At 37.5% G+C, this 14,288-nt stretch overlaps 1 protein-coding gene across 12 annotated transcripts in view; it reads right to left on the bottom strand.

The window, feature by feature from the left end:
* Window positions 1-14,288, bottom strand: part of PBRM1 (polybromo 1) — a 62,568-nt gene that overhangs the window by 33,395 nt on the left and 14,885 nt on the right. For all 12 annotated transcript variants that reach the window (XM_071755686.1, XM_071755684.1, XM_071755678.1 and 9 more), the window contains 4 exons: window positions 13,765-13,856; window positions 9,105-9,321; window positions 1,648-1,789; window positions 1,020-1,117 (listed from right to left, as the gene is read on the bottom strand). In XM_071755686.1, the coding sequence (XP_071611787.1) occupies window positions 1,020-1,117; window positions 1,648-1,789; window positions 9,105-9,321; window positions 13,765-13,856 (549 nt within the window). The remainder of the gene's footprint in view (window positions 1-1,019; window positions 1,118-1,647; window positions 1,790-9,104; window positions 9,322-13,764; window positions 13,857-14,288) is intronic.

The following is a 14,288-nucleotide window of genomic DNA, read 5'->3' as shown; positions in this document are numbered from 1 at the left end:
CCACCTCCTAAATCCATGTTAATATTTTCCCTCTGCAGATTTTTTACGAGTGTGCACTGCTGCACTTGCTTGATTGCTCTTAGTTGAATCTTTGCTGATGCTCTGCTGCATCCCTTCCTCCCCCCACAGCTGCTGCCACTTTCACAAAACCAAAGAACCAAAAATACAGGAAGCTGAAGGTCATAAGCAACACAAAAGGAAGATGCTGAATTCCAGTTTTACACTGGCAGCTGCTATTATTGCAGTACATTGCTACTGTTAATTACACAAAAGCTATCACTGCTAGAGAATACTTTCCATAAAACATCATTATTTCTCACTAAAAGAGTCTGGTTTAAATCATTGTGAAATTTGTTTACATTACAGTATCCAGAATAATCAGCCTATTATATTCAGTTTCTCAATCTGTCAAATACCCTCTGAGCCAGCTGCTGACAGGGTGGTAACAGAAGAGCACAAATGCAGGAGGGAGAGAGAAGCAAGCAGCCCTCTAACATTAATGATGAAAACTCCTCAAATAGATTCACATAATGGAAAAGGAAAATATTTATGCCAGGGGACTTCACCAAATAAAAATATTTGTAGACCAATACTATAAACTTCCAAAAAATTTATTCAATTACAGCATTAACTTCAATTGTATTCTGATCCTGCTACCCAAGCTACACAGTAACATAGTGGAGAAGTAACAGAAAAGAATAATTGCTGACAACCTGTGAAGACAGTCCACACACTAGGCTAAAAAATGTAAAACACACAAAAAATCCTGAAATCCACTGAAAACATTACCTAATTCAGTGTAACTACAGTTTCCATGCCATTTACTGAACTGATGTTGAAAACTGACAACCAATAAACCAAGAAAGGAAAATTAAGTCAACAAACAGTTGTGAATTAATCAGAACACTTAATGAGTTTAAAGTGTAGAACTACATATCCTTATACGAGTGCTAAAAAATATGACTTGATATTCTCTCTAACAAATAAAAGCTGTAGCAATGTCATGGAGAAATGCACACCTTTTCCTTTTGGAGCTTCCAGTATCAGATGTAGCAGAGGAAATCATACTGTCCCCATCCTCAATGTCGTCTCTCCTCGCGAGCTCCTTCTTCTTTGCCTGAAAAAAAGAACAAATGCCTGAACCAAACCCACTGCTGGACACTTCCAGAATAAGATATTAAACATCAGAACAGATGGGATGCACCAAGAAAGATGCAACTGCAGGTTTTAAGACTAAACCACCACCAAAACATTTCCAGTGTTTTATTCAATACAAGTTGTCCAACATAATACAGCAGTACAATTCTTTTTAATTGTCAGAAAAATTTCTGATTAATCAATTTGAAAACAATGCCATTTGAGACTGCAGCATATACTTGGAACAGTTAATTAAATCTGAAGTGTTTTAGCATCCTCCATTCTCTCACAACTTAATTGGGTTAAGAGTCATAGTAAGATATAGCAAAAATCATAGAAAGCAGCAGGTGTACTGAAGAAAATTACCCTCTACTGTTCTTCATTTCCATGCTTCTCTCTAGCAAGAAAAAACTACTGCAAACAGTTTTACTTAAAAATTATTTTTGAAAAATATCCATTAGGGAAATAAATTGATGTGTGAAGTTATATGCTGTTGATTGTTCCACATACCTGCATAACCTGCTGCATTTTCAGTACTCTTTTATAGATGGCAGAATTGGGAACGTTGTAGCGCTTGGCATTTTCAAACATCAAATTAAGATCAGCCTCCAACTGATCCAAAGTTTCATACTCATGGTTCTTCAGTTTAGTTCTGTGAAGAAAGAGAGGAATATCAGGTTGGTATTCCTCAAGTTACACATTGTGAAACATTCCCCTAACACCTGCATTTCTCTGATAAATCAATAGCCAAAGAGCTCAAATTACAAGAGGGTGTTTTCTTTTTTGAATATTGCAGCCCATTTTCCAGCTGTAGCTCTATTAAGCAAACATATCTCCTCTTAAAGAATTATTTTAATAGTTCTGAAGGCTGCCTTCTTGAATTTGTGCAGACCAAAGTCTTGATTTCACATTCAGAGATGTGTCACAGATGAGGCAGAAGCACAGCCTGCTGAGACTACTCCAGGAGACTTCAGCTGTCACCTGCAGGAGCTGGGTGTGATGATGTCAATACGATGGGTTAGCCCTGCACAGCCCATGAGCACTGCCTTCCACACACAACACCAATTCCACTGATCCCCAGGGAGAACCAAAAGGACCCAACACCCTATGCTAAAGCCCTGCAACTTTTGCCTGCCCTTAAAACCACCTGACTGTTGATCTGTAGAGGAGCACTTCATGTGGAAACAGTTTGGGAAGGACTAACATTTAAAAAAGCCATTCTTCACTGATTCTTCTGAGTCAGTACACTGAGTTTGCCAGTAACTTCATGTGTTTTCTGTAATTACCTTGTACAAGTGATGAAAGCTCTGGACAACTTTTCTAAACTTTCCAAACCCTCATTAAACAAAAGAGAAAATAGTGATCTGCAAAAAAGAAGCCCTTATCACAACTGTCCTTGCCACAACCCTTGTGACAACAGTTGTCCTCTTCACACCTCCTCCTTCCTGACCCATCTGCCTGTCACATGCACTGGTTACACACCACCTTTTAACCTGATCACCACCTTGAAGCCCAGGCTGGTTTCTACAGCACCAAGCATAATGTAAACCTGCCAGAGGGAGCACAGCACTACCACAAAATAAGTATAGCAGCCCCAAACCTTCCCTGCCAACATCACCTCACAGCTGAACCAGCAAACAAAGAGCAACAACGGTCAACCAGCACTAAAGACTCTTCACTGGTCAGCCAAGGACAAGGAAGTCACACTTGGATTAAACATGGCACAGAGCTGCAGCTGCTCTGAAAACTACTGAGAAGTGCACATGTATTTCCATCACAACAACTTTGTGTATTTATTTTGCAGGAAATATTCAATTAACTGCATGTTGTATGCACCTTACTGAACTGTAACAGATTTATTTTTAGTTTCTTTTGGATCTGAAGAACTTGTATTGTTCTCAGTGACTGAGAAAAGCCAAAAACCAATATCTTAAAACAGAAAACAACTTGTTGCCATTCTCCTTTAAAATGAACCATTTTAGGTTCATGTACCTTTGTAAAAACTTTACACATCAGTATCTTGCAAACCTTTATGCTTTTTTTAGATTATTTTTAGTATTTTCAACTAAAGCAACAGATTACTGACATCTTTTCCTGGCAGCTTCACTCACTCTGTCATAGAAGAAGAGTTATCAATACGATTTCCATTGGACAGTAAAAAAACCAAACCAAACCAAACCAACCAACCAACCAAAAAAAAAAAAAAAAAAAAACACAACAAAAAACAAACAAAAAACCCCACAAAAACAAAACCCCAAACAAACCAACAAAACAAAAAAACAGCCAAAACCCCCAAATAGACAGAGAGCCCAAAATCAAGAATTTGGGTAGCAATCAAATTGTCATGAAAAAAAGGCAAAGTCAGTCTCCGTTTCTTCCCTGTAAAACTGCAGCAAAAATTATTTGCATGTTAAGGAATATGTGTCTGCTATTAAAACAAGTCAAAACCAAAATAAAATGCTTATTAAATTCAAGATTATATTGCCTTAGGTCACTATGATACTTAGGCTCATAAATACTGAGGATGTAAACATTGAGTTTACTCCATGTTCTTGCCACTGTCTAGTATCAAACACTACAAGCCACCTGTCATCTCCAGTAAATGTGAAGACTCTCTGGTACAGAAAGAAAAATTTATAGAGTAAAATTAATGTAATTGATTCTTGCACTCCAACTGAAGTACTGACAACTCAGTACAGGATATCAGCACACAAACACTTGTTGGTGTTCCACAAGCTAGCACATCATTAAGAGAAAAGAAAACACAGAGTAAAAAGGCTTAAAAATCCTTTAAAAATCTAAGTAATAAGCTCACATTTATAAAAAATGATAAAAAGTGCATTTTCATTTTTTCAAAACAGTTATTTAAGAACATTCTCATTCTTCAAGGCAAGTAGGGTAATTTAATGTGTAAACAAGCAGTGATTTTCTTGTCTACTGATAGTATTACAGATGTTTATAACATAGATTCAAAGTGTCAAAAGATTAAAGGCAAACAAAAATAATGTCTAAAACTAATGCTGCGTCTTAGAAAAAGGTACCCAAGCCAGCTGGACTACTTTAAAGGTTAAGAACTTTAAAAAGTCAGCATGATACTATAAAGCAGATTTATTGATCAGTACAAATCCTGGTCCTGCTGTATGTTTAAGTGCCATTTTTTCACACTGAGGAAAGGGGGAATTTGCCATATCCTTTGAAGCAGAATAAATTCAAAGCAAGCTGCAAGCAGCAGGAGCAAAGCAACAGCGTTGCCTAGGGAATATAAACGGCCTGTGACAATTTTCTTGTTACAAAAAGAGAATTCTAAATTGGTTCTGTAAAAATTCATGATAAGGTAAAAGAATCTGGTGACTTGTCAGATCAGCAGATTCCAAGTGACTTGACTCTCCTCCCAGAGACAGTGACACAGCTCATGCAGACCCCAGAACACCACTGTCACATGCTTCATCTAAAAATATACAGCCTCAGGATCCCACTCTAGTGTATTTGGCAGTGACCTATGCACATCATAATGCAGCAGTCTGTCCCTGAAGCCTCAAAAATCAGGAAAAAAAACCATACCAAGTTTCCACCAGTCTTAAGTGTACCACTCTACGTGCACAGAGTCTCTGCTCTGTCATGACCCTGTAGGAACAAAATCTTTAAGCTGATGGAGAAGGTGAGGACCTCAGTGGCTCACAAGTGAAGAAAACCAGCTAGTTATATTTCACTTCTCTAAAATTTAACCTAGATCTGGAAGACAAAAGGAAGAGGAAACTGTTTTAAAAAGGAAGGATGAGCTATCATCCATACTGTCTTACCAGGAAATAAAATCTTGCCTCTATCAGCATTTCTTTACCCACAACCTGATTTTAAGCAAACAACGTACATGCACAGTTGTACTGCTGAAAGGTCTGACAACAAAAATAAAAATCAAGACTAGCCCATATGGTTTGGAAAGACAGACAATTTCCAACCACACATGTGAAGAATGAAAAACACATGGGTGCAGAAGTAATTCTGTTCTAGTCTGCAAATAACCTCTTGCCTTACCATCCTCTTCAATGCACTTGCTGTCAGCAAACAACAGGATGACTATTTAATTAAGAAGGTTATTCACAGAAGTACTTTGAACAGATTTAATTATCTTCAAACTCAGCAGAAATCAATTATCTTGCCTTTTCTGGATTTAGTTTCAAATTGAGTTTCACAATAAATTTTTAAAAAGCCATCTCAACAAGCTTGGAAGAAAAGAGTTTTATAGACATGAGTTTATTTTGCAACTTGAGGCTAAAACTAAAGCAATGGCTCTACAGAAAGTCACCGACAAGGTAAGAAAAACTAAACTTCTGTGCTAGAAAGCATGAGAAGTTTCTCTGAAATTACTTGACAGTGATAAAATTGTACCCAGAAATATGAGTAAAACTTAATGACCTTTGCAAAATGAGAGGAATATAGTTTAAAAGGGAGGCCAAGGTTCCATAAGGCCACTAAGCCGAAAGCGACAGTGGCATGACATTTAATCTGATCAAAATGAGAATAGCAATTAAAAAAGATTACAGTAAACTGGCATTCAGCTCCCTAAAATGTCTGCTGAAAACTCAGCCCTTCCTGATGGAATATCTGAAAGAACTGAAGATGACAGAGAGACGTTGTCTCCATGCAGTCAAAAGACCCATCTTATTAAGACACACACTATGCATAAAAAAAGTTCTAGAAAAAAAATTCAAACACATTCAAACATCCATTAACTCAAGGTAAGTTCCACTCCATTATTTCCCTTACTATTAGAAGTCATTAAAGTATAAGGCAAAATATGCATCATGAGTTGACAGCATTTCCTTTAAGTTCATCTCAAATAATAAACAATCAATAATTAATCCAAATGGAACAATAGCCACCACAAATCTTACTATTACAGGACAACCTGGACACGTGGCAATGTAGTGAAATGCAGTGTTTAGACTCCTGTATTGCAGACCATTGTCCAAAAGGATGCATATTCATAAGAAAAAAGGTGTTTCAAATCCTCAAATAGCAGGCATCTCACAAAACTGTGTTTTACACTAGACACATGCACTTTTTAAAACACCAACTATAACCCCAGCTTCCTGGAGCACAAGACACCAGGATCTGCCAACCAAGATATGGATTTCAGTGTCTGTGTACCCACACTGCTCTCCATGTCCTTTAGGACAGAACTGCTGCCAGGGAATTCCCTGGAGAGCTTCCCTCCTCTGGTGCAGAAAAGCCTGACCCACTTGCCTTAGGGATCATATTTGCTAACGTTGTAAAATTTAATAAGAAACAGAGTTCTTGTAAGCATGCCAGGATCCAGCACTTGGGTACCAGTTAGGCAACTGAACACATTCTCCTGCATTATTTCTCAACACCACCTTCAGTAATTTAACATTATAGCATAACTTTTTACCAGCAATTTTAAGGTTGCAAAATAACCTCCACACCATGCACTTTTAGCCAGACATGAAAGTCACAACCTCTACAGTGTCGTGCCTTTCTTTTTAAACAGGATATTCTTTCTCTACAGCTCTGAGTTTTGTCCTTTTGAGGGGGCAGATGTCTCACCCCTGTGTGTAGGAACAGCTGGTGAGAGAAAATGAAGAAGCAGTCAGAGTCACCTCAGCTGTGCCTCCTGACAGGGCAAAGCACAGTGGGAATAAACCAAAATGTGAAATTTCATCTAAGCACAAGAAAAATAAATCTCTGTCCAGTGATATTAAAAACCTGACAGGATGTAGCCCCAGGCAAACACCTCTGGATGCCCTGCTATAGCCATGGGTTGGACTGAAAGCTGTTCTCCCTGTTCAACCTCTTCTGTTCTGTTATTCTGTGAAGTCAGGAGGAAACTTGCAGAAAACTAAAGCCATCAGCAGAATTATCTCCCACATCCAGGAACAGCTTGGGATCAGCACTAGGCTCAAGTGACTGAGGCTCATAATGCTGACAGGTACATCTAATTAAAACAAAACCTAGACATCATGTACTATTTTGGAAGGATTTTCCTGCATTTAGCACACACAAACACCTGAAATACACGATTAGCTGTAGAATTTGCAACAGTCCCACACTTCAGTTCACGCTGGCAGGATAAGCTAGGAAGCCAGATGCCAAAGCAGAACAGATGTGAGACAGGAAAGCCAGGCTTTCCTCCAACACCTTTAATTGTTCACTAGGACTTTTCCATCTCTATTGAACAGTAGATACACTCTCTGTATGTACATCTAAAAAAAAAACCAACCACAACCAAAAATACCACACAAAACACAAACAACCCCCACCACCATTTAAAAAAAAGCCACAAAAAGCCTCTATTGCTAAGGAGTGACAATTTTGAATACCTGAAGACCTGTTTGCAATGCCAGCAAAACCATGCTAGCTCCAGTTTTCCCTCAAGCACAACAATCAAGTACATATGTACATGAATTCAAGGCTTTTAAGGTATAGTAAGAAGTGAAGACTATGAGGTCATTTAAAAAACAGTTGAATTTCAGAATTTGCTAAAAGCAGTTGGACAGTTACACATAATGTGCTTTATCTTGTGAGCTACAAACACTATTTCTAAAAAGACCGTCTGTGCCTTTTTATTTTCTGAGCTCTCAGGCAATGTCTTTTCTCTGCAGTTCTTCATACATTTGCATGCAATTTCCGTACTGCTCACACAGCCAGATGCAGCCTACACAGTAATGAAAGAAAAATGCAGCTTGCTCCCTGTGGCAAATTATTTTTCTTGTAACTAACACATGGTATATTTTTAATGGAAGGTCTCTCCCAATTATATCTGTTTATATATGATTCTTTGTTACATTATGACAAAAAACTCCCTGACAACTGTCAACCATTTCTCTCAATTTCACCTTTTTTTTCACATCAAGTACATTTTGTGCTTCATTCAAGACAAGACACTTTCCTTGCCAAGCCAACAGATGTACTAAGCCACAAGAAAAAATGTTTTAAAGCCCCTGATGGACAACTAATCAGTATGGCAGCTCCATATTTGTTCCACAGCACATGCAAAGCACACCCTGATAGGTTAAACAATAAAACAAAAAGTAGAAAAAGCTACCTCATTACTTTCTGATTTAACAAAGACACTGCTTATTTAACAGTTAGACCATGTGCAGCAGATGATACTATGCTAGAACTAAAATTTACAGACCTATGTATAAAAGTGGACTATAAACACATGAAGAGTTAGGGCCCAGCCTTCACTCACTGAAGCTGGAGGAACAAACTCTCCTGCAGTGTAGCTCAGGCAGGGACTGAATCCCCAGGGGCCACTGAGCAGGAGGCCAGGGTCACCCAAGACTGGTCAGTGCCATAAGGGCCTATTAATGCACTCAGGACCCTGAGATATCCAAACATATTATCTTATCTTTGACTGCTAAAGAAAGCTATTGCTCATTTCTTTTTACTCAGGTTTTTAATCCAACAGCTGTGCTCTGCCTGTTGATGAGTGATTCATGGCTCACAGATTTATAAATGGTGTTCTGCTTTCCTACTTCAGTCCAGACTAGCTACATCATGAATTAAAATAATTATTCTCCACAGTTACTGTGACCTAGACAAAAGGAATGTAATTGCAACTTATCTTCCTGCAATTCACATCAAGATTATTTGTTTAAAAAACAAGGCAGTAAGAGATAACCAAGCCACGAGGCTGAAAGGAAGAAAAAAAATGAGGGGTTCTGCAGAAGCTTTCATCTCTGCTGCCCACCTAGCCTTGACAGTTACTGATATGGCAACCTTTCAGGCACATTACAAATAAACTCTATAAAAATAAACCAAACAGGAGCCATCTATAAAAGATGATCAAAAGCCTGCTGCACACTGAGTTGAAAACAGAACCAACCAAATGTAGAGGAAAGATGGCATACACTGCATTAAGTATCAACAACCTGACCACAAGATAGGATTCTGGAAATAAGCCCTTAAATAACTAACCAGATTAGTTTGCATTGTTTTCTTACCTGATCTGCTGCAATGAAATAGGTGTTTTAATTTGCTGATAATAATCAGGATATTTTTTCTTGGAGGGCAAGTGGAAAAAGGGTTCAGATATGAGCTGGCCCTGATTATTTCGGCAACTTCTGACTGTGTCATAAAGCTGATAAAGAGGATTAGAAGTGTCCATGAAGGAAGTAATGCTCTCAGCTTCAGATTCTCCCTCTTCATAACGAGCAGCAGCTGCACAAAGAAAAAGGAAAAATGAGAAAATCAGCAGGATAACTTGGAGTGGGTTTTCTGGTTGACTTTTCAAATGGATAAAGATCTAAACCAAAAGTAAAGGCAGTCCCTCCTCAACCAAGGGTGTTCAGCCACTCTCCAGCAGTCAGATTCATACCACAGAAAAGGACATAACAAATATATGTCATGAACCTCAAGCTAACAAAAAACCCACTTTTTCTAAGTACTGCAAACTCTCTTATCACATGAGACCAGTTCTGTCATTATTAGTACACCCTTGTCACCTAGAAGTGTTGAGAAGTGTTCAGATCTAAGACTACAGAACAGGACTATTCTGTGACATGCTATGTATACAACAGTTACATCCTTACTTATCCATCAACCCATTAATAATAGTATTTGTGCCAGATACATTTGAATAATGGACTCCTGCCATTCTGCTAGCTGACAAGAGCTCACTAGAAGAATACAAATTGACAAACTGTGTCTCTGATTTTCAAAGGTCTTGAGCCAGTTAATAAAAATGACCAAATTAAAAATGAATATTTGCATATACCTCAAAAAGGTAACTCCAAAGCTTTTATAATCCATTAGACTATATGACTATAGATAATTTAAAAATTTGAAGTTTAGTAGAAAAAACTGACACTAAAGTTCAAAGGTGTACTTCTAATATACTCAGAAAAATGATGGAGAAATTAATATTTCAGAATTATTACAAAATGAGTTTAAAGAATTAATAATAAAGCTTTACATATTTTATAGCAAACCTTTCTAGTTATCTCTATGAAGCATACATTGCCCTTTAGGATTAGAATGAAAGAAATTCTGTGCAGAACTAACATCTATTGCAGATAAAATTAGGAGAAACATCACATGAGAAACAGAAACACAACAGGCACAAAAAAACACTGGTAGTGGAAATACAGGATGAGAAGCAATAAATGGCCAACCCTCCCATGATTCTCAGTAACATAAGCTGTGTAGTTTGTACATTGCAGACAGGCATAACAAAAAAGTCTATGTGGTTTCACACATCCTAGAGTTAAATTATTCACCCTTTCGCCCCCCTCTCATGAGTTAAAGTTTGAAGGAAGTCTTGGCAGTTGTCACACTGGGTAATTCAGTTACACAGAAGACAGTTCTCTAACACTCATGCCAAGTTTCCAGCTGGCATTTTCACTTTGCTCAGTGGAGGCTGGCAGTGTTTCAAGCTTTTTATCCAAGTTCAGTAAAGACATACTGAAATGATGACAAAGTCAGGGGCACTCTGACTGAATAACAACATAGTGCCATCATTTTCCCTCTGCAGCCTGGCACTGCAGAGCTCTGTGAGTGCATGACATATGGGGATTTAGCAGACACCTTAGATGCAAACTAAAGCACAAGTGGATCTCAGTAGATGTGCAAACACATAACGAGGATGCTCATTAGTGATTCAGGGAAGACACTCAAAATTATCCTAATTATGCATCTGTATGCCAGTCAGCATCATTTAATGACCTAGCAACTATTACACAGCCAGCAATGTAGGAGCTGGGCAGAATGACTCAGGTAAAACAAGACTGGAGGTAGCACTGTGTTCTCTTGCACCTCACATGCCAACCTGAACATGGAGATAAATGCTAACAGTTAAAAAAACGCTAGCAGGTAAGTTTCCAAAATAGATTATGCAGCAAAATACTGTCTGGTTTTGTTTACTCAAACAGTTCAGTTTCAGTGCTCCATCAAAAAGTAAGAAACAGAACAGAAAAAGGAGAAGACCTTGTCTTTATGCAAGAGAAAAATAAGAAACTGGTCATGTATATTGCTCTTCTCTGACATGTGTCAGACAACAACAAAGCTGTTCAGTACCCTAGGTAAGAAACATACTTCTTTTGTTACTTCTTTTTCTTATTCCCTAAAATAAACATCTAAGTAAATTAAACAGGTACTAAAAGGAAAGTCATTACATAACAGTGTAATATGGCTATAAAATTTTTCTTTATGTGAAGAGTCTTTAGAAGCAATGTGTCAAGTATTACATATTCAGAAAATGCTAAATGTTCTCCTAATATGAAAGCTGTTGTCTTAAGACCTGAGAATGTATTATTCAGATCAGGAGACAGAAAAACTTGTATTTTGCTATGAAACAAAGAACCTAATGCAAAACTGTACATTCTTCAATATGCAGTAGCACCAGGTTCCATTTCCCCACCAGGCACTTGCTGGCACTGGAGAGCAAGTCAGTTATTCCCCTTTCATGCAGCCACTACCACAGCTACAGTCAGCAGACATAGGAGGAAAAAACCCACTGTGAACCATAATCACAAAATATGCCATTCAGCAATCTCAAACAAAATTTCTTTCCTGCTGTTCATTCCATACCACAGTGACTATTTCCTAATGAAGGGACAACTTCAAAATGCAGTGATATTAAATTGACTTCACTGCAAAAGGAGGAAGCCATCTAATTTATAGCTGCAACTGAGCTTTATTCTCAGATAAAAATGCATATATCATATACATGCACTCTCACACAACAATGAGGTAGAAAAAGAGCAAAGAGAGAAGAGTATTTGAATGTATATGGAAGAAAATTAGTCTTTACTGGGTTAGTGATTTGATTTAAACTTTGTGATACCACAGCCCCTACACAACAATGAATGCTCTAAATAAAGATACCAAAAGCAGCATTCAGCCTGAAAACCTTTCAAAATTAAATAATAAAACATAAAATAGCTTTGTTTAAAAAATTAAATCCCTATTTACATAATGACTATCTAAGCCTAGATAGACTTAAAATGAGGAGCAAGGGAGGAGGCTGCTGTTCCCCTGCTACATTTGAGCTGAAAAGCTTCTACAAGCTCCATCACACCATGACACCCTCTGGAACTGTGAGGATAAACTCCAAGTTGGAAACAGATACTGTGCATTGCTTAGGCAACTGCTACAATCAAAGCAGCTCATATTTAGTTCTCTGCATTGAGGAGAAAGTTCTCTTAGTGTTCAGTTGTGCAGCCTAGTTCCCATTTATTTTAATGAATGTTAGAGGAAGGAATAGATGAGATATCACAGCAACTAATAAAAAGACCACTTGGTTTAAATGAAAGTCCTTTTCATCTGGAAACTCTAAGCTTAGATGTCCAAGCAGTATGTTAGAGGGACAGAAAATCTTAAGGGTGACAGAGGTCTGCCAAAAATATTGATAGTGCCTCTTAGGTGAACACAATAAACCAGGAAGCAAAAACTTTCATATGCATACAGAAGGCTCTAAGTGCTTTAGCATCACATCAAGAATTTCATCATCATCATCACACCAAGACTTGAAAGGCTATTCCTTTTTACAGAATTACAATTTGTCAAAAATAGCAGCTAACAATCACACTGAACCAAGATAATAAATACTCCTCATAGCTCCCAGAAAGCTGCTGCTCTGAAACAATTACTGAACACTGGGCTAACCAGGAATGAAAATGCTTTTGCTTGCACCAAGATGCAAAACAATCAAAAAAAATCTACAGCATATCCATTCACTGAAAAAAACCCAACTTGTGGAGTGTAACTCAATGATCAGGTGTGAAAGTAATGCTCCAAAAATAGATATTGAAGAGATGCATCATTTCACATCAATGCAGAAATTTGATAAACAAAAAATAGAACAGGATATGAGGATACATACAAAAACATTTTGGAAATCTGCTCTGAGGTGAATGCAGGGAAATCACTGAGAATGTAACTATCAAGACAGGTTAACTTAAAAGACAACCTGTAACAATTTATGACCAATACATTTGATATAGTGCATATATTACAGCATATATGATTTAGTATAACACTACAGCATGCTTCTCATGAACCTATGGCTGCTGTCTGAAGGCTTTCACATGTGCTTTTGTCTTAATGTAAACATTCATGCAAGATTTCATGACTGCTAAGCTAGATCAGGTATTTAAAAAAAAAACTCTAACATTTATCTATCCTTTAACCTCAGACACGTTATCTTAACCCTAAAAAAATAAAACCTGGCAGGTACCCAGGATACCCAATGGCACAAGAGAGCAAAAGAGAACAAGCAACTGTGAGCGAGATTTCCCCCAAACAATTGCAGCACAATAAATCTCCTCTACTGCAAGGAACACCCAATGCCTTCTCCAGGGTCTCTTATTTCATATCCAAGTGAATAAAAATAAGCAACAATTTCCTAACACTTGGATGAGCATACCTGGAAACACACACTCAATTCAAAACATTGAAGGAAGTTTGGCTTAACCTGTCTTACCAGCTGTGTATTTATAAATATACAGGGATTGGATTTAACAGAATTACACACTGAGTTTGAAACACTGCAATTATGTATTTTAAAATAAAGATATTTTGATGAATCTGGAGCTCTACAGCTTTGCTTAGCCCAAACATTTTAAATAAAGAAAATAAAGAGAGAAACTGCATTTCAGTTCCTACCAGCCAAAGCTGCATCCTCATCACTTTCTGATCCATATTGCAATGCCATGGTTATTGCTGATAAACGATCGCCTTGGGCCGATCTTTTGTTACTAGAAAAGGGAAAAATTAAAAAAGAAAACCACACAAAATTAAAAAAAAAGTGTGTAAGTAAACCTGTGAAGCTCTTGACAGTTGCCTACATTAACAGGAATACACATGACTATGCAAAAAAAAGCTGCTGTTATGTTAACAAGAGAAAGTGTTAACAACCCATGTGTCTGCCTCTATTTTCAGTCTGTCCATCAAACTGTAAAACCAGACATACAACCAGAAAGCTAATGCTCACACTAGCTATCTTCTGTAGTATTTTGAATACCTAAATATTTCAATTATTGGAGGAGAAGTGGGATAACAAGTCTCTCCCAATTTAAACAATGTTTGTTATTTGATACTGTTTTATCTGCATTTGTCTACATGAAGTAATTCAGCACACTGTAAATGATATATAATCAAATCTTCTTCCATTCCTTCAACCCCACCCT

The sequence above is a fragment of the Heliangelus exortis genome, chromosome 12 (genome assembly GCF_036169615.1).
Source record: "Heliangelus exortis chromosome 12, bHelExo1.hap1, whole genome shotgun sequence".
In the NCBI taxonomy this organism is placed as follows: domain Eukaryota; kingdom Metazoa; phylum Chordata; class Aves; order Apodiformes; family Trochilidae; genus Heliangelus; species Heliangelus exortis.
The sequence above is the reverse complement of the archived record's forward strand: the minus strand, read 5'-3'. Positions and strand labels throughout refer to the sequence as shown.